The sequence below is a fragment of the Cryptomeria japonica genome, chromosome 11 (assembly GCF_030272615.1).
Source record: "Cryptomeria japonica chromosome 11, Sugi_1.0, whole genome shotgun sequence".
In the NCBI taxonomy this organism is placed as follows: domain Eukaryota; kingdom Viridiplantae; phylum Streptophyta; class Pinopsida; order Cupressales; family Cupressaceae; genus Cryptomeria; species Cryptomeria japonica.
This window is the reverse complement of record NC_081415.1, coordinates 189,034,706-189,053,362: the sequence shown is the minus strand read 5'-3', so window position 1 is coordinate 189,053,362 and position 18,657 is coordinate 189,034,706. Positions and strand designations below refer to the sequence as shown.

The 18,657-nt window shown below is 38.2% G+C and overlaps 1 protein-coding gene across 1 annotated transcript; it reads right to left on the bottom strand.

Annotated features, from left to right (window-relative positions):
- Positions 1 to 3,812: 3,812 nt before the first annotated feature.
- LOC131071075 (uncharacterized) lies at positions 3,813 to 5,075 on the bottom strand. The gene is made up of 2 exons (XM_058006775.2): positions 4,633 to 5,075; positions 3,813 to 4,407 (listed from the first exon to the last, which is right to left on the bottom strand). Exons 1-2 carry the CDS (start codon positions 5,073 to 5,075, stop codon positions 3,813 to 3,815), a joined length of 1,038 nt encoding a protein of 345 aa, XP_057862758.2.
- Between the last annotated feature and the right edge of the window lie 13,582 nt (positions 5,076 to 18,657).

Genomic DNA, 18,657 nt, shown 5'->3' with positions numbered 1-18,657 from the left:
ATACATATACATTCATACATGCATACATATACATATACAGATACATATATGGTTTTATTATGTTGCAATAATTTAAATAAAGTATCTATTTTTTTTTAGGTAAGATCTGCCTAGGGGGCAATACCCTTTATATTAATTCCAGAAAACATTACATGGAGGAGAGATCTCAGCTCTCAATTATACAGGTAAGTAATCCCTTTCCCCATTTCTACCACTCTCTCTACTACCTCCTCAGGCATGACACTATCATTCTCTTTCATGAATTCTTCAAATTTGTCCATACTATATTCCTTGACCATCCCTGCCTTAAACAAGCTCCAAGCCTTCTTCATTTTCTTCTTTTTTCCCTTAGCATTCATATAGAAATACCCTAGCATACATCATGATTCAGGAACAACCTTAATAGTGTCCATCGCACTCAACATTGACTGGGAGAGCTCTTCCCTCACCATCCTTCTAATGATTCCATTAGCAGAGATGGTGTGACCCAAAACTTGCAATATTGGTTCAAACAAACTTTCCATCACCACACCATCATGGACATGACCATCGCACCAAAATTCGGTCCCCAAAACCCGAATCACCGTCTCCTTTTCTTTATCATTAGCCTTGTCGAACAATCGAGCCACTTGCTCCTCCGGAGGTTCCTCCAACTCTTCATTATCCTGACATAGACACTTTATTCCAAAAGCTTCAACCATCTCCGTTCAATCCTAAACCACTGCATGTTGTTTTGAGCATGCTGCCTCCTAATTTATAGAGCCTCTTTTGTTCTAGAGCTTTCTGTAGCAACTCCGAACCAACCACTTTGTCAAATTTGGCTTTCTCTCTGATCTAGATGCTGCCTCGATCTGCAAAATCTTTTGCAGATCTACCCTTATCCTACAACCACTATCAAAACATAGTATTCTAGAGGTTGAAGACTCCACGTAAACCACCAACCAGTACTACCTTATCCACCTAAGCTCAATATATGATGCCTTCTATCCAATCCCTTCATGGGTGAGTCCTAACCTGTCATGTTTGAGAATATTTATGAATTCACTAAGGAGCAATGTCTCATCAACTATTACAATCTCTGTATCGATCCTAATCCCATGATTAGCCAACCAGTTTGCAGCTTTGTTACCTTCTCGGTACGCATGAGTTAATTGAAATTCTGGGATTATATTTAGTAGCCTTTTTATCATCGGTAACCAAGACCTGAGTTTCCAACTACCAAAACTAGAGTGCATTACTCCATTAATAATCACCTGTGAGTCTCCCTCAATAATGATCTTGGACATGCCCCTCTCCACACACAATGTCAACCTTGATTCGAGAGTACATAATTTTGCCTTATTGTTAGTAGCATTTCCCATAGATCCCAATTTTGCATACATCAGATTGCCTAACTCGTTCCTCAGAATGGCCCCATATCTTGCTTGTCCGGGGTTACCTTTGCTGGCCCCGTCAAAGTTCAATTTAACCCATCTCGAGGAAGGGGTTCTCCATCGAGCATCCTGCCAGCCAACTTTTTTATTGATTATTTTGCATGGGAACTGCTCCTTCAGATTCCATCTAGTCTCCATCGCTCTATCCCAACTTGAATAGACACAAATACGCTTGCTTTGAAGCTTTTTGATGACAATTTCCTCTGTAGCCTTTTTCAACTGGTCAATTATGAGCTCTACAAGCAAAGTTTCCTCCTTGAACACTCTCTTGTTCCTCTCTTTCCACAGATGCCATGCAACCATAGAGGGCCCCACCACCCAGAGATCCCCCCATTTCGATTGCTTGCCAAATGTTGGCCATGTCAACAAGAACTCTGACGGACTCTTGTTTCTCACCGTGTGCCAATTCAACATATTTAATAACCAATCCCAACACTCTATTGCAATCAGACACCAAAAAAGAAGATGGTCAATAGTCTCCTCATCCCTCTTGCACATTATGCACATATTCGGTCCTGCAACTCCAATCGCTTTCAGTCTGCTTCCAGTTAATATTCTGCCATGAAGTGCTATCCATAGAAAAGCTCCTACCTTCGATAATATTCTCTTATTCTAGCATAACTGGGCAGGCCAATGTGGATTCCTAAGCCTTCTTTGGATCGCATAGACCAGGTTTACTTTATAATTCCCAAATTTGGCTGCACACCACAACAACGAATCCGCTTCATCTGAGAAAATAATTATTCTGTTACTCAAGGGATCGACTAGACGTTTGCTATTCTCCTCATTCCATGGGACCACAACTTTCCACTTGACTCTCTCGGTCCTCTGCACAGGGGTTGCAAAATAATCCACCACTAATTCTCCTATGCTTTCCTTAACCGGAAGTATCCAATCCTGATCCTCAAAGCAATCCATTAATGCTATCTCCTCGTTCCAAGAATCTCTCCAAAACTGAGCTTTCCTACCATCACCAATTTTCCATGTCAAGTGCTCCATAATTAGCCTTCTTCTCTCCCAAATAAAGTTTCAGACTGCCGAACCAGATTCAAAATTAGCAAGGGTGAAGATTCTTTCTAGCTCTTCCAAGTCCAAATATTTGCTTCTCATAATTTTGCACCATGCTTTGTGAGGGCATTTGTACAATTTCCATGCCAATTTGGCACCTAAGGCCAAATCCTACAAATCCATTTTCCTAAGGCCTGCTCCACCTTCATCTTTCAACAAGCAGGTCATGTCCCAATTAATTAATAGGATTCTCCTGGCATCCTTCGCTCCTTCCCATAGAAATTTTTTAAGCTGACCATCCAAAGATCCTATAGTTTGACCAAAAGTAAAAAAACAAGACATGCTATAAATAGGAACTGCTGATAAGATGGATTTAATCATTTGGATTCTACTTGCCTGGGAAAGCTATTTGTTCTTCCACAATGAAGATTTGGCTTGACATTTGTTTACGATTTCCTCCCACATAAGTTTGTGACGACTTCCCAGGGAGAGTAGAACCCCTAGATACTTCATTGGGAAGACCTCAATCTAAAATTCCAAAATCTTCACAATCTTTATCTGTAGCCTTTTATTCGTGTTGACGAAAAACACCTATGATTTGTTCTTATTCATACATTGTCCCAAGACCTCCGTGTATTCCTCCAGAGTGTTTTTGATCTCCTTTACTTTTTGCTCCGAAGCTTCTCCAAATATGATAGTGTCATCTGCAAATTGCGAATGAGTAATGGGGTCCATATTTCTATGAACTCGAATGCCTTTCCATTGCCCTATCCTGCATTTCCTCCTAATATTCCTCCCCAAGACTTCTGCCATGAGAACCAAAAGTGATAGGGATAAGGGGTCTCCTTGTCTCAATCCGTTGGTAGCATTAAAAAAACTACAGACAACACCATTTACTAGCACTGAGAAGTTAGTGGATGAAATACAATGCCTAACACACTCCAACCATTTCCTATGGAAACCAAATCTTTCTAAAACACTCAAAAGAAATTTCCAAATCACACAGTCATAAGCCTTACTAACATCTAACTTGACCACCATACCTCTCAATTTGTCCTTGTTCATGGAATGGATGGTCTCCACTGCCAAAATAATGCTATCAAATATTTCTCTACTTGGGGTGAAACCATGTTGCTCCTCCGAAATGTATTTATGCAAAATTTTCTTCAGTTTGATAGCCATAGCCTTCGAAATGATTTTATAGATATAATTACAGAGAGAAATAGGACGGTAGTCTTCCATAGTCTCACAGTTCTTCTTTTTGGGAATGAGAACAATAATGGTATTGTTGATCTCTCTAACAAATCTCCTCTTTTTCTTGAAGTCTTCCACAACCCTCCATATGTCTGCCCCCATGAACTCCCAACATTTCTAGGAAACCTCCACCATGAATCCATCTGGGCCTGGTGCCTTATTAAGATGCAATGAGAAGGTAGCTTCCTTGACCTCTTGCAGAGAGAAGGGCACCATCAAAGCTTCATTATCCTCATTGGAAACTTCCTTGTTAATCACATCCAACAAAAAGTCACTTCTTCTAGCATTGATGCTATTGCCAGAGCCAAGCACCTTTTCGAAGTGTTGCACTGCTGCCTTTTCAATCTCCTCCATAGATGAGCACCATGAGCCTCCATCATCTCTAATTGCTGCTATTTTGTTAAGAGAGTGTTTTTCTTTAATTGAGGAGTGAAAGAAATTGGTGTTAGATTCCCCTAGCATAATCCACAACTCCCTATATTTGTCTCTCCAATAGATCTCCTCTCTTCTAAGGACCTCCGCTAGACTCTCTCTTAGCTCTTTTTCTTTCTCAAATCCCTGATTAGACATCCCTGCATTCATCAATGTCTCGTTGAGAGCTGTTAATTCCCCCTCTAGTCTTAATTTTTCTACAAAAATGTTTTTAAATGATGCCACATTCCACTGCTGAATTTTGTCTTCTAAAAAATGTAGTCTCTTCACAAAACGAAAACTGGGAGTACCAACAAAAATATCAATTTCTTCCCACCAGTTTTTTAAATGGTCCAAAAAATGCCTATCCCTCCACCACATACTCTAAAACTTGAAGCTCCCTTGCTGCCTAGGCTTCCCAACATCCAATTCCAATTAGACAGGGAAATGATCAGAGCCTGAATATGGCAGAATTCTTGATGACAACATAAATTGACCCTTCATCCATTTAGGTCCTACAAAGAACCTGTCTAGCCTCTTAGAAATCCTAGAGAAGTTCAATCTTCTATTAGTCCAGGTGTATAATCCATTATTTGACACCACATCAGACACTTCATTGAAATTCACAAAATCTCTAAAGTCCTCCATAATCCTGTTGGATTTCCTTAGGCCTCCATTTTTCTCATCTAAATCTAATATGGCATTGAAATCTTCTGCTATAACCACCCTATCGTTCCCCAAAATTTGAATATGCAATGAAAGATCTTGCGAAACCTTCGCCTTTTCCTCTGTCTTTATCGGGCCATATACATTGATTAATGGAAACTCCAAATCACCCATCAATAATTCCACCCTGCAAACCATCCAGTAATTAGACATCTCTGAAGGAATAATTTTAACCACTTGAGGATTCCAAAGTATCCCCAAGCCACCCGTTGATCCTCTAGCACTTGAAAACAACCTTCCCATCTCGAACATAATTGCAAAAAACTTAGAGCTTTAACCAAATTCAGCTTGGTTTCTTGAAGCAAAATAACGTCATTAGAGGTCTTATCTAATGTACGTTTAACCAAGCGTCTCTTGTCAAGGGTCGTTAGTGGTGTAGGAGCACCCTTCAAAGGGCTCCCACCATTTTCTTTTGATTGTGTTCTTGCTTCTTAATGAAGCCATTGTATATAAAATAAGGGCCATGTGCTCATTGGTCCTAGTTAGGGTCCTAGTTGAGGTCCTAGGGTCATGAGTCAAAGTTGAGTTTTTCTTGAAAGTAAAGGGTATGTGTGCCTTCAAGGTGTTTTAGGGTCCTTCTTAGCATGGTGGTGTCCATAGGTTAGCCCAATGTGGGCCTAGGAGTCAAGAAAAGCAACATTGAGAAAGTTGCTCAAAAGTTGCATGACAACTTTTCAAAGTTGTCAAGCAATTTTTCCACCTAGTGGTCAAGATCTTTAGTTTAGCATGGACAACCCTAATATGGGCACACAGATTGAGGGAAGGATAGTATAAGTAGTTGCAAACCCTAAGATAAGGGTTGGATGTCAGTTGTTGTACGACCCAAGAAAAGTGACTTGACTGTGATTGCAATTTTGTTGCTAGTCAGCACAAATGGAGTAAGACAAGATCATTAATGGATTGATTATCAAGTAAAACTGTGTTGAGTGTCTTGTATGGTGTATTTAATTTCATTGTCGGCATTTAGATTAGGTTTTGTTTTGCAGATTGGGTGTGTTTGTAAATAGTTTGTAAACTTGCTTCTCACTGTCCAGTTTTGGACTGGTTTGAGTCAATGGGTTCATAACTCCATTCCCCATTGTGGAATCACCATGAAACCATGGGGAATAGGAGTACAGACCCTGTACAATACTTTAGAGCAAGTAGGGCCCTTGAAGATGCAGGGAGGCCATCTAAAGACCCACCCCTAGGCGAGACTAGACAGTGCTCGGCTAGGAAGGGTTAAGTTGCAGAGGTCTTGGAGAGAAAGGAAGGATAGAGGAGGAGGCACTCTTTGGAGGAGTTGTAGAGGGGTGAGTGGAGTACCATTGGTGTGAAGGAGGAGCTTCCACCAATCCAGACAAGGTGGTAAGAACATCAAACCTACTCTGTGACCTTGGCAGGCCTAAAAACCCTCTTTAAAACCCTTAAAAACCTTAAAATCCACCTAGGGCAGTGTACGGACACTTGGAGGCCCGAGACTAGAAAAATCCTTGAGCCCTTGCCAAATGAATAGCAGGTCTTTTGGGAAGTTTCACAAGCATATGCATCGTTTGCAAGAGGGAGCCCTAAAAGTCCGGATAGGAGGCCTAATTGGGCACATTCCTTGTAGCCCTATTTTGTAGGAAAAAGACAAAATAGTGAAATCGGTAAGGGGTTGGAAGTTGAAGACCTATTGGGGGCACATGAATGCATGGATAATCATATCCTAGACATGTCTATCCTTGCTAGGACCTCAGAAGGTGTGGTATAAGCCAAACCCTTATTAGCCGAAGTAAGGGTTCTTTGAGTTTCATGAGTAGGTGAGACCTTAGGAGTAGCAATTCAAGTTGTTGGTGGGTGGATTGGGCAAGGTCCGGGGATTCCACAAGCAGGGGAAGTCCTAGAGACCCTAGGGTGTGGTTAGAACACCTGGTGATCCAAGGAAAGGATCTAGGAGCATAGACTAAGCTAGTCTATCCCAAACCCCATCCCATTAGTTAGTCCCCTGAAATTCCAAGTAAGAATCTTCATGGTGCTCCAAGAGAGGGATTACTTCCCTTGGATCTCTTCATAAAATTGATAACACTGATGATTCCCTTCTCCTTCACTCTATCCTCTCTCTTTTGTTTGTTGCTTCTTCTACCTCTGCAACCCTTAGATCTACCCAGAAGAACATTGGCCGATTGTCTAATACATCTGGGGTCAACAACATCCAATTCATCTTCTTTATCATAATCCTCCTCTATCTCCAATTCATAATCTATCTCAGTATTTGAAAGACCCTAACTTACAACCAAGGCTTTGCTAGGGGACCCCATGTTGGCAATAACAATGGAGAAAACTAAGAGGGGGGGTAAATCGATTTTCACCAGATCTACAATTTTGACCACAAATACAAATTTGATAAACTGCAGTAATAACAGAGATAAGCAAATTGAAATCACAACACACAATACCAAGATTTTTGACATGGAAAACCTGATTAAGGGAAAAACCACGGTGGGAACTTACCCACAGTAAGATGATACTCTGCAGTAGTATGTGAAAATATTACAATGGGAAATGCACATGCATTTAGGAAGACTGCCTAGAGCTCACTGCTTAAAATATAATGACTCGGAAGGCTACAACTCTCAGGGAAGTCTCACTGACTTACAACAAGATTTAGACTACAATCTGGAAGAAATGAACTGAAAGAATAGCATCTCCAAATGCCTGATTACAATTCTGGTTAAGTACAAATGTCTTCTCTGCAACACCAATCTCTACTCAATCACAATTGCCAAAGGATGAATCCTTGTTCACACATAAACCTCTCTCTGATAATGCAGACACACTCTCTATGTATAAATTACATGAATATGAAACCTATATATACAAATCATCAGCCTTGACAACAAGGTCATCTAAACCCTCAACTCACAATTACAAAATTACATTACACAATACAAAAATCAACCACCGGACCAATATAATGATTTACATGACATATCATGGACCTAATTGAAATTCCCAAATGCTCAAATCCGCTGAAAATCATGCCAAGATCAACCACAACACACTACACCACTAGAAATACCGCATAACACAAAAATTATCACCGGATCATGAAAACAACCAATAACTCGCACAACAATCAATGCAGATCATAAAAAAATAGGACACAATTAGGAAACACCATCAAGCACGTTAGAATAATCAATAACAACTACACCAACACCACTTATCAAATCTTCATTGATCAACATCTGAAAGCTCAAGAACACAACCAATCAGCAACTGTCACAAGGAAAGATAAGTTGCGGAGCACCAAATCACAAACCATCTGAAATGAAGATACACAAGATCATCCCAAATAATCTCCCAAAATCTCAGCTCAAGATTTGATCACACCAGAATATACTAGAGGAAATACAAAACTCTGCAAAGCACCAACACAACAAAACAAAACTGCAAAACCGGATCATAAAATCTTCCCAATCTACAATCGCCAGAGCAATTCACAAGAATATGTTGACATCAATGACAACAACATATCCTAGCAGCAACAATGTCCAACACCCCATTTATTTGATAGGATCATCTTTGGGAATAATTTCCTCTCCATCGAGGATAGCTTTGATCTCGCTCTGTCCCTTAGCTTCTGAAGAACTTGCACAACTTGATTTCCCAGTGGGGGCATTCAAGACCTACCTCTGAGGGGAAACCGTTTTTTCAACCATTATCTATTTGTTGGGCTGCAAAATCCATCTCCTAGTGGGCTTGACAAACACTCTACAATCCACCTGCAAATGTTTTCTACTACCACATCGACCATACTAAAGCCTAACTTCTTCCACTTCTAATAGTCGCGACCATATCCTATTCATTGATTTTATATAGATATGGGAACGAATCTCCTTCACTGCTTCTGTTATCAGCCTAGCATACAAATATGAATCATTCTCAACTATATTTTCGTCAATTTCTAAAAGGGTCCCCAAAGTTCTACCTATCTTCTCTAGGTTGCTCTCTCCCCAATACAGACAGATCCAAATGGGTCTATCATAAACAACCAATGGGACTAGGTCGAAATTGGGAAACCATGGTTGAAGGTATAAGGGGTGACCATCTAAAAACCAATTCCCATGATGCAAAATCCTCTCCTTCTCATCTTCCTCTGCAAAAATAACAATAAAAAAACCTTTTGGGATGAATTTAACCACCACTTTGGATTTCCATTGGTTATCAATCCAAGTTTTAATGCAATTCCTCTCCATTTTCGGCCCAACAAAACAAAAAATCACTACCAACCTATCCTATAGGTCGATGTCTTCTTTGATTTCATTGGAAAGGTCAATCTCGACCAAGTCATCCTCGGTCTCCGCTTGCTGTGTTAGGAAATCTGGAGCCTCCTTGCTCCCCTCACCACCTGTAAGACCTCCATTATCGTGCAACCTATTTCTTAGGCACTCTCTCATCTCTCTCATTTTTTTTCTTTAAATATATAAATAACGTATCTATTAGCTTCTAATAAAAGATATTTAAAAGTGGTAAAAAAGAGAGATGTTTTTTTTAACCATTGTAAAGTGAGACACTAATTTGATATATGAGACCCTCTTAGTGGATGCCACTAAGGAGGGTCACTTCCTATTTAATTTATGTATTGTCTTTAAATGTGTACACATGTCAAATCCCTACTTTAAAAATAGCCTTGTATCTTGTAAATTATGTACAAACACCTTTATTGTTTCACTTACTTAAGACTAAATACATTTGTATGCAACCCTTACTAAATAGCATAACCAATTTCTTTCTCCAACTTAATGATACATAAAATTAAAGAAGCATATACAACTCTTTACATTCTCTCATTCTCAATACCTAATCTTAATATAATTACCCTCTTTATCCCTAATACTTAGTGATATATTTATCTAATTTTTTTAATATTAAATACCCATTATGAGCTCATGTGATATAATATTACCTATCCAGTGATGTCCTCACGATTGGTCCAAACTATGACCACCTAGATTTTCATCATCTTCATTGTGACACTAGGCCATGAGACCACACCATTATCTTTAAAATTTGTAATTTGGAATTGTAGGGGTTCAATATTCTTCATAATAGGTTCTATAAAAAAATTAATACATAATTTAGACATTGATCTTATTCATAAAAACTTATGAGACTAACAAAAGACCATTTCCTAATTTCTTAGGCCACTCTTGAATATAAGTGTATAGAACTACACACAATATTGGCTCTAAGGGATTTGATGGAATTGCATGTCTTCCCTATATGAAATTCCAAACATTTGAGAATCTAGTAGGGGATATATGACTAAACTAAGAATATTTTCCTTTCTTGATGATAGATTTTATATTGATGATTTCATTGCCCACACTAGGTGCATGTATTCCTATAATATGACATCTACTTAGATTGTATAATGATTCAATAAGTGGACATACAAAGAGAATTCCTTGAACATAATTCATCATATAGTTCCTCACATGGGAAACACTTGAATAGTTTGGGGAACACACATGGCTTGGTAATCCTCAATGATATTAGCCGATTTTTGTGCTTTGGTGGCTTCACATGCTTCTTTTTGTTTGTGGGTCTTCAGCTATGGACTATATCATTACAATAAGCATCTTTGCTAGAAATTATAGGCCTTAAAGTTTCATCCTTTCACCCCACTTGTTGACCATTTTTAATATTTTATGCTATTATTTTGATCCCCCTATTGTTCCTAACTTCGTTAGACCCCAACAAACTACCAATATGCAACTTACCAACTAATTTGATGATGAATACACTAATATCATATAAAATATGACTAATTTCTACCTATGCTAGCATTAATCCAATTGCGCAGTTTCATCTACTTCAACCATGTTATTTTTCCTCAACCTTGTAGGCCTTTCTCGATTGCATCATTTTGCCCCATAAACCTTGTGTTAGCCATTACCATTTAATGTTTGCTTTGACTTTGATTGTAGGAATATATAGGCTAACCAAGTCTAGTATGATAGAATATTTTTACGAATCTAAAAATATGAAAAAAAATTCTAGGAGGATTATTAGGACAAAATAAACCTATTTGGCAAACAAGTGTAAAACCATTCTCCATTCTCACTAATTCACCCATCCCATTGTCAGAAATTGTAACCCCTTTACAATATCACACTCATTTTGGGCTCACTTTGGTGGTTGTGCCTGATGTCCCCGATTCATATCTGATTATGCTCAGTCTGTGGCCATTTTTAGAAGCCCAACAAAATCCTATGCTCAGTGACCTTAATTTAAACCCAAATATCTAAGACTATAGCGCCTAGCACCATAGTTGTTGAACACTTCTAGATGCTAAGAGGGGGGGCGGTGGTGAATTAGCATATATTAAAACTTAGCCAATTCAACCATTCATTCCAATTACCACATGTGCAGAATAAAAGAATTGAAAAACTAAAGAGCAATCACACATGAACACCAAGATTTTACATGTAAAACACAATGTGGGAAAAACCACAGTGAGAACTATCCCACTTTATGAAAATGGGTTACAAATTTTTAGGCTCAAGGCTAAGGAAGCTCATTGCTCTTGATTTTGACTTGCAAGACTAAGGTGCACAATCTTAGGGTAAGATATAACGGACTTCCAAAAACTGAAGATCACTTCTTCAGGGCAATATACAATAGATCTGAATACAATTAATCAATATTTTTAAACTACAGAGAAACAAATCCTTTGAAATGTTGATTATAGTTCACTATTGTTACACATCTGAAACTAACTTCATCATTGTTCAACTGCACTTTTGAACCTTCACATGTACAAGATACACCATACACAACTTCACATCTCACTCATACAACCAATATCATACTCCAAATAGATTTCATCTTTATATACCTTTCACAACAAAAGAAACATCAATTAGGTTGGTCTAATTAGATGTAACGTGTAGGATATCCACCGTTAGTCCAAAAATAATCTCCAAAGAAATGCATAAAGAAGAATGAAACATGTGAAGGTTCACACCATGTCGATACACCTTCCTACCCATCCTAGATCAACGCTACAACTTTGCATGCTATTGCATTGACCAAAACTACATAGGTCGGGTCTAAAGGATAGAATATTTTAAGCACACCAACCAAACTTACTCAAAATGTGACACAGACCAACAAAAATATTGCAGATGCACAAATAGAATCACCTGACATCAATAAAGCTAAATATTTGAATTGCACCACCAAAACAACTAAATGCAGAGGAATGTAATGCATTCCTATAAACTATCACATTGTCACTCTACAAGTTGATGCTCAGACCATCACAAATTCAACTGTAGATAAATGACAACATACAAACTAGGATATATCAAGAAATTGCATCCATCGACGTCATAATACAACAAGTAATGATGAAGCAATGCACCACAATATGGACCATAAAACTATACCCAATCTGATAGGTTGTTCACTGAGATAGTCACCTTTAGCCAACTTCAACTGCGAACCACAAATTACACCTCCAAAGTTTTTAAAAAGTCATAAGACAACTGGATATACCATCTAAGTGACCACAATCAATCTCCACACATTCACATGAACTCATAACCAATCCTCTGATAATGCATTACTCCAAAACACAATTGGTCAACCTTCTAGACCAAAGGTATCATCAATGACAACAAGCTTGACACCAATGACGATACAAACTCATATTTGTAACAATCTCCCCTTTTTTTCGTTGATGGCAAAACTTGTGGCAACTCCAAAACATTATCATATTACTCCACTTTCCACAATGAATTCTCTCCCCCTTTGACATCAAGAATAAAGGGCATCTCCATAACACAAACACAAAGTCAATGACTGTATACAACTCCCCCTTAGGGTATGAACAAAATTGAAAACTAAAATTGTATTTCACCAACCTTCTACTTATCTACATATGTATGTACAGGAACAAAATTGTCTTACTAGAAAAAATTATCGAGTCTACATAGCTGGGGGCATAATGCCCTTATGAACAAACTTGAGATGAGACCAAGTGGTCTTCCAATCATTCTATAGAGAGGTCAAAATGTTATTTTGACTTCCCATCTTCAAAAGAAGATCCTTTGCCTCACTGTAGCTACCTAGAACCTTTATTGCTTGATCCAACTTCTAAGAGGCTACAAGAAGTCTCACCATGTTGGTGAGCTACAAGTCTACAATATCTATGATATGACAAAACTATGCCTAACTCTTTTCCTTCTAATTAGTTAGTAGATATAACTACATATACAAATTTTCTATCTACAATCTACCATTACCATCTACATCCTTCTTCAAGTCTACAATACTAGACAATTGTACAATCTGTGCTTCCAAAATATCTATTTGACCTTGAATGTCTTTGGTGGATACATGCCACTAGTGACAAAACTGATATGATGCCACTACATCCTTTACTCTCTTTTCAAAAACTTATTTTTTCTTGCAATCAATTATGTGCAACTACACATTTATTCACTAACTCTTCTAATCTATTCTCTTCTACTCTCTTTTCAACATCTTTTAAAATTGTTGCTTTCAAGTTAGAATTATGATCCTTCAATCCATTAAGTAGAACCTATAGCTGCTTCGCATCAGTCAATTTTTCATCCAACACTGCATTATCAAAAACTTCTAAGATTTGTAACTAAGATTTAATGTTTTTCTTACCTATAGAATGGTGAAGTATATCACCCAAACGTAACATGTGCAGGGGGGATAACTAGTTAAGGTCCATCTAACCTTGTGTCATATGTACCTCAAGTACCTTAGTGGTAATGGTCGGTTCAAACTGTAAAGACAACTTCAATTGTTGGTGTAATTAACTAATTTTATTTATCTCTAGGATATAATTACACTTTACTTAAGCTTACTTAGAGAATTGCAAAGGAGAATTTCCACCTTAGGTGGAATTATCCTTTCCTTGGATGCATAGTTATTTGTATCGGGTGGTTGAGTTCTAATTAACTCTTACCTACCATTGCATCTCATTGGGCCACATGTCATTATTGTGTTCTCTCATTACCTTTTGTCTTTGCCTATATAAGAAGGCTCATGTACATTATATGATGATCAATATTTTTTGCATCTTGATGAGAATACAACTTATTCTTGTCTCTATTGTTCTCTCTTGCTTGTGCTATTCAATTGGCCCCTAGATCTAGGGTTGCTAGTCAATTCTTACATGGTATCAGAGCAAATAGGTTACTGTTGTGTAGTCGTTTTGAAGAGATCTTGGTGCATTTGAAGGTTGGTATATTGTCATATCTAGGGAGCAACGAATTTATAGAGTGTCCCATGTCAAATTTGAGCTCACCATTGCATCCAGGAGGCCATTTCCATAAATTTTGACCATAAATTTGACTATATTAGGCAAAAGTTGATTTTGCCTGGCAAATTTTTTTTAGTAGGTGGGTCGTACGACCCTACCTATGCAAGTAGTATGATTTTTTTAAAATATTTTTTTATTTTGCATTTTAATTCTTTATTGTCAATTTTTTAATTGAAAAAGTTTTTTTGAAAAAAATAAAAAATCGGATTCGTATATTTTTTGGGGAGTTGTTTTAATTTTTTCTATAGAAATCATACCCCATTGTAGATCGGTAAGGTACGATATTGCTGTAGGCCCCACCTCTTTCGCCACTCTATCTACCACTCATACTCCCTCGTTGCTGCTGACCACTCATCCACTATGATCTACCCACAACCTCTGTTGTTTCTCTCGGCAGCTCCTCTCATCTATGCCTTCCTCCCGATGACCCCCTAGTCTTCGCTACAAATTTGGCAATGACCTCAGATGTAGCCTCCTATCGGTGTCCTTGACTTCCTCTATCGTCATCCTCATCCACCCAACAGTGAACACCGACATGCGATGACATTTTAGTTGCCCACAGAGGCCCCTCCTACCATGCATCTGCCACAAGTCCTCCACAGTGCATCCATACTCTGACACCCAACATCAACTCAAACAACTCAGAACAATCAAGCTGTTACATGTGGTGGATTCTCATTTTTTAGACTATGCACAATCAACGAATGGATAGTAACATCGACCTACACAGTCAACAAGGCCACATCATCGTTCATATTGCCATATAATATGTCCAGTTAGCTACCACATCAACATCTGTACAATCCAATAAGCCTACCACGACATCATCCATACAGTCTAGTCATCCTGCCATGCCAGCATTCGTACACTGCCACGCCATCATTTGTACATTACCTCACCAACATCCATACATTGCCATGTTATATGTCCATATAGTACGGATAGTCCACATAGGAAGGGAGGTTTTCTGTGACGGTTAGACGACCATCAAATTTATCCTAATGAGTTTTTGATGTCAGTACTACGTCAATATTTAAAAACAAAATCAGATCCCTCTTCGTTGAGCTTTTTGATTTTGTAGTCCAACTTTGAAGGCTCATATCTTGGTCATTTTGAGGCCTTTTTCAGTGCCTTTTTTTAATATTTGGGATAATTTTTGTGCTCTCTACAATGGTGTGGTTAGTTTCTAATTTTGGTAGGCAGAGTTTTCAAAAATCTTAGTTTTTCTTAGTTGTACCTATCCAATCCTCATTTTTGCAAGTTCTTGAGCTCTGTTCTAGCTCATATGACCTCCTTTTAAGGTGCATGTTTTTGAAAGTGAATAATTTTTTGTCTACTTTGTCATGGTCCTATTAGTTTTTCATCATTGTGAGTATAAATATCAATTTCATAACTTGGTCGTTTTTGGTCTATTTTGGCACATGCAATGCTTAGATCTCAATTAAGGTCTTTTGCATCATTGATTGAGTTTTCTATAGCCTATTTGAGGTAGTTGTAATCATTGAAATCAAAATTCCACTTTGCCTTTGGTTGCAAGTGACCCATTGAACACACACTATGTATAAAGTGCCAAATCATCTTTTTTTTTTTTCGGGGGGGGGGTCTTTGATTGAATGAATTTGGGGGGGTGTCTTGTATGATTGTGCTTCTCTCTATCTTGTTCTCTTTCATTTTTAGTTATGGGTTCTCCTAAATTTCCACTTCTAACTCCACACAATTATGCATCATCAAAAATTAAAGCATAGAGTAAGTTAATGGAAAAAAGACTAATTCATTACATTAATGGAACATTAGGAGCACCAGCGGATCCTACAACTGATCCAAATGATCAAATGGAATGGCTTGCTAAAAATTCTATGCCTCTTGGAACATTGAGAGAGTATGTATTAGATGAACTTATCTTTCACATTGATAAATGCGATATAGTTAAAGAGGCTTGGAACATATTTGGTAAATTGTACATGGCCAAGTAGATGAGATTAGGGGCTACAAGATTGAAAATGATCTTATAATGTTGGATCTTGGAGGATTTTAATAAATCCAAGACTATGTAACTAAATCAACTAAGCTAAGAGAAAAAGTCAAGGATTGTGGCATTGACAAGAAGGATGCACAGTTGGTTTACAATTTGTTGGACAAGCTTCCATTAGAGTATGCAACCTTTTTTTCTAGCTTCCAAACCCATCAGTTGACTTCAGGTAGTTCTTTCACTACACCATCATTTGATGCATTCATAGAAATGTTGATGCTTGAGCAAGCAAAGTTGATCAACATGGGGATTCTCAAGTTTTAAAAGTCCAAAGATTTGGTGGCTAATCAAGGGAATCAAGGAAAATGTAAGAACCAAAAGCAATCTAAGCCAAAGACACTACAAGATAGAGTACAATCATCCTCTTTACAAAAAGGAAATACTTCATCTTCTTTCAAGAAGGAGAAGCCAACTTATTCATATTGCAAGAAAGTTGGTCATGATGAGCATCATTTCCACTAGGAAAATTGATGAGTCGACAAACATCATCAAGAAGAACAACATCAATTTTCCATCCACCTACAAGAAGGATCCATCTCCTTCCACTTTCTTGCAATCAAAAGGAAAAGGGCAAGCATTTGTGGCAACAATAGGTTTTTCACAATAGTGGATACTTGACTCAGGTACCTCTCATCACATGGGTTCTATAAGGGAGAAATTTTCTTCATTGGAGCCATCCAAGGTACCTCACATTTTCATAGGTGATGATACACAAGTGGAAGTTGAAGGGAAAGGTTCGATTGACATGGATGATTGAACATTTGAAAATGTTCTCTATGTTCCTAACTTGAGCACCAACCTTATTTCAATCTACCAAATCACTCACTTTAGAAATAGAAAGAAAGTCGAGTTTCTACCTAATTCAATTGTGGTCAAAGAACTTGAGAATGATGCCTTGGTAGCAGTGGGACAAGCCAATCACAACACACAACTTTATTCATTCTCCCACTTTGTGCCTCAATCTCCTTCTACTATCTTTCTCACTCATTAAAATTCAAAATGTAAGCTATGGCATGAGCGGTTTGTACATCTCAATTATCGCTATATTCGGCAGCTAAGCTCCAAGGACATGGTTATAGGTCTCCCTCAAATCAACTTTTCAAATGGTATATGTTTAGGTTGTTCCATAGGCAAGCATCCCGAAGAGAAGTTTGACAAAGTCTTGGAGAGCTTTGGAAGTTCTTCAATTGGTTCACAGTGATGTAGTAAGTCCATTTCTAGTGCCATTATTTAGCAAAGCCTTCTATGTCCTCACCTTGATTGATGACTACTCTTGTTTCACTTGGGTCTACTTTCTTGTTCACAAGAGTGAAGTATTTGATAGATTTCTAGCCTTGAAGGCTCATGTTGAGAAGAAATCAAGGAAACAAGTCAAGATTCTTCACATAGACAATGGAAGGATATATGTGAACAATAGACACGAGGAATTTTTCACTCTTGAGGGGATTTATCTTCAAGACTCAGTTTCCTACACTCCACAACAAAATGGTGTTGCAGAAAGGGAGAATATAACCTTAAGGAGATGGCTAGCTACATGATTCATGCTCGTTCTGTTAGTCCAAATTTTTAGGAAAAAGTTATTAGTTGTGCCATACACATTCCAAATTGGGTTCCCCACAAGGCTCTTAAGGGTATGACTCCTTTTGAGGCTTGGTGTGGTAGAAACCCAATTGTGAGACACTTCATGGTCTTTGGTTGTCTAGAATGGACACACATACCTCCAGAGAAGTGCAAGGCATTGGAACCTCAGAGTAGGCTCATGTGTCTCATGAGGAGGATGAGAGGCCAATCTAGGAGAGCTATTCATTGAGAGGAGTGTTCATTTTGAGGAAAGCTCTCATAGATCGGCCTCTCATCGTCCTCATACTTCCTCAATAGTGGAAAGTAATGATAGTGACTCAGATGATGATTCCATCTCAACTCCGACTCATAGGCTCAAAGCTCTGCAGGGTCCACTTGAAGTTGAGGAAATTCATTCTTCATCTCCTACAAGACCTAATTGGGATTGACAAACTCTTGAGTTAGCAGGTACTCTTGTTGGGGATTTTTCAGACACTTGAACGAATTGAGCACAGCATCAACATCTTCCACATGATTACATTGCTTCAGTTTTCAATCCACAATCCTTTTAGGAAGCATTGAGAGTTCCTGAGTGGGACTCAACAATGGAGGAAGAGTATAGTTCCTTGATGAGGAACAACACATGGAATTTAATCCCTCTCCCCAAGGGGAGAAAGATGGGATTTAATCCATTATTAGAGGACCAAACATATCAAGATCCATATGCACTATTTCAGGGAGCTGAAACGGGAGTAGGTTATCAATTTGTAGTATTATCTTACAACAGAGCAAGTTTTAGAAATCTTAACCAAACCCTTCACTAAGAGTAAATTTCATTAGTTGCGAGATCTCTTGAGGGTGCGAGATATTTCATCAAGGGGTGGGGGGTGGGTTGACTTCTCTATTCT

Excerpts from the sequence above, each read along its gene's own strand:
- LOC131071075 (XM_058006775.2), bottom strand. The coding sequence starts at position 5,075 with ATGGGAAGGTTGTTTTCAAGTGCTAGAGGATCAACGGGTGGCTTGGGG. Across the intron at positions 4,408-4,632 it reads ATTTCTAAGAGGCTAGACAG|TTTTCGTTTTGTGAAGAGAC; the intron begins GTTCTTTGTAGG and ends TGGTACTCCCAG.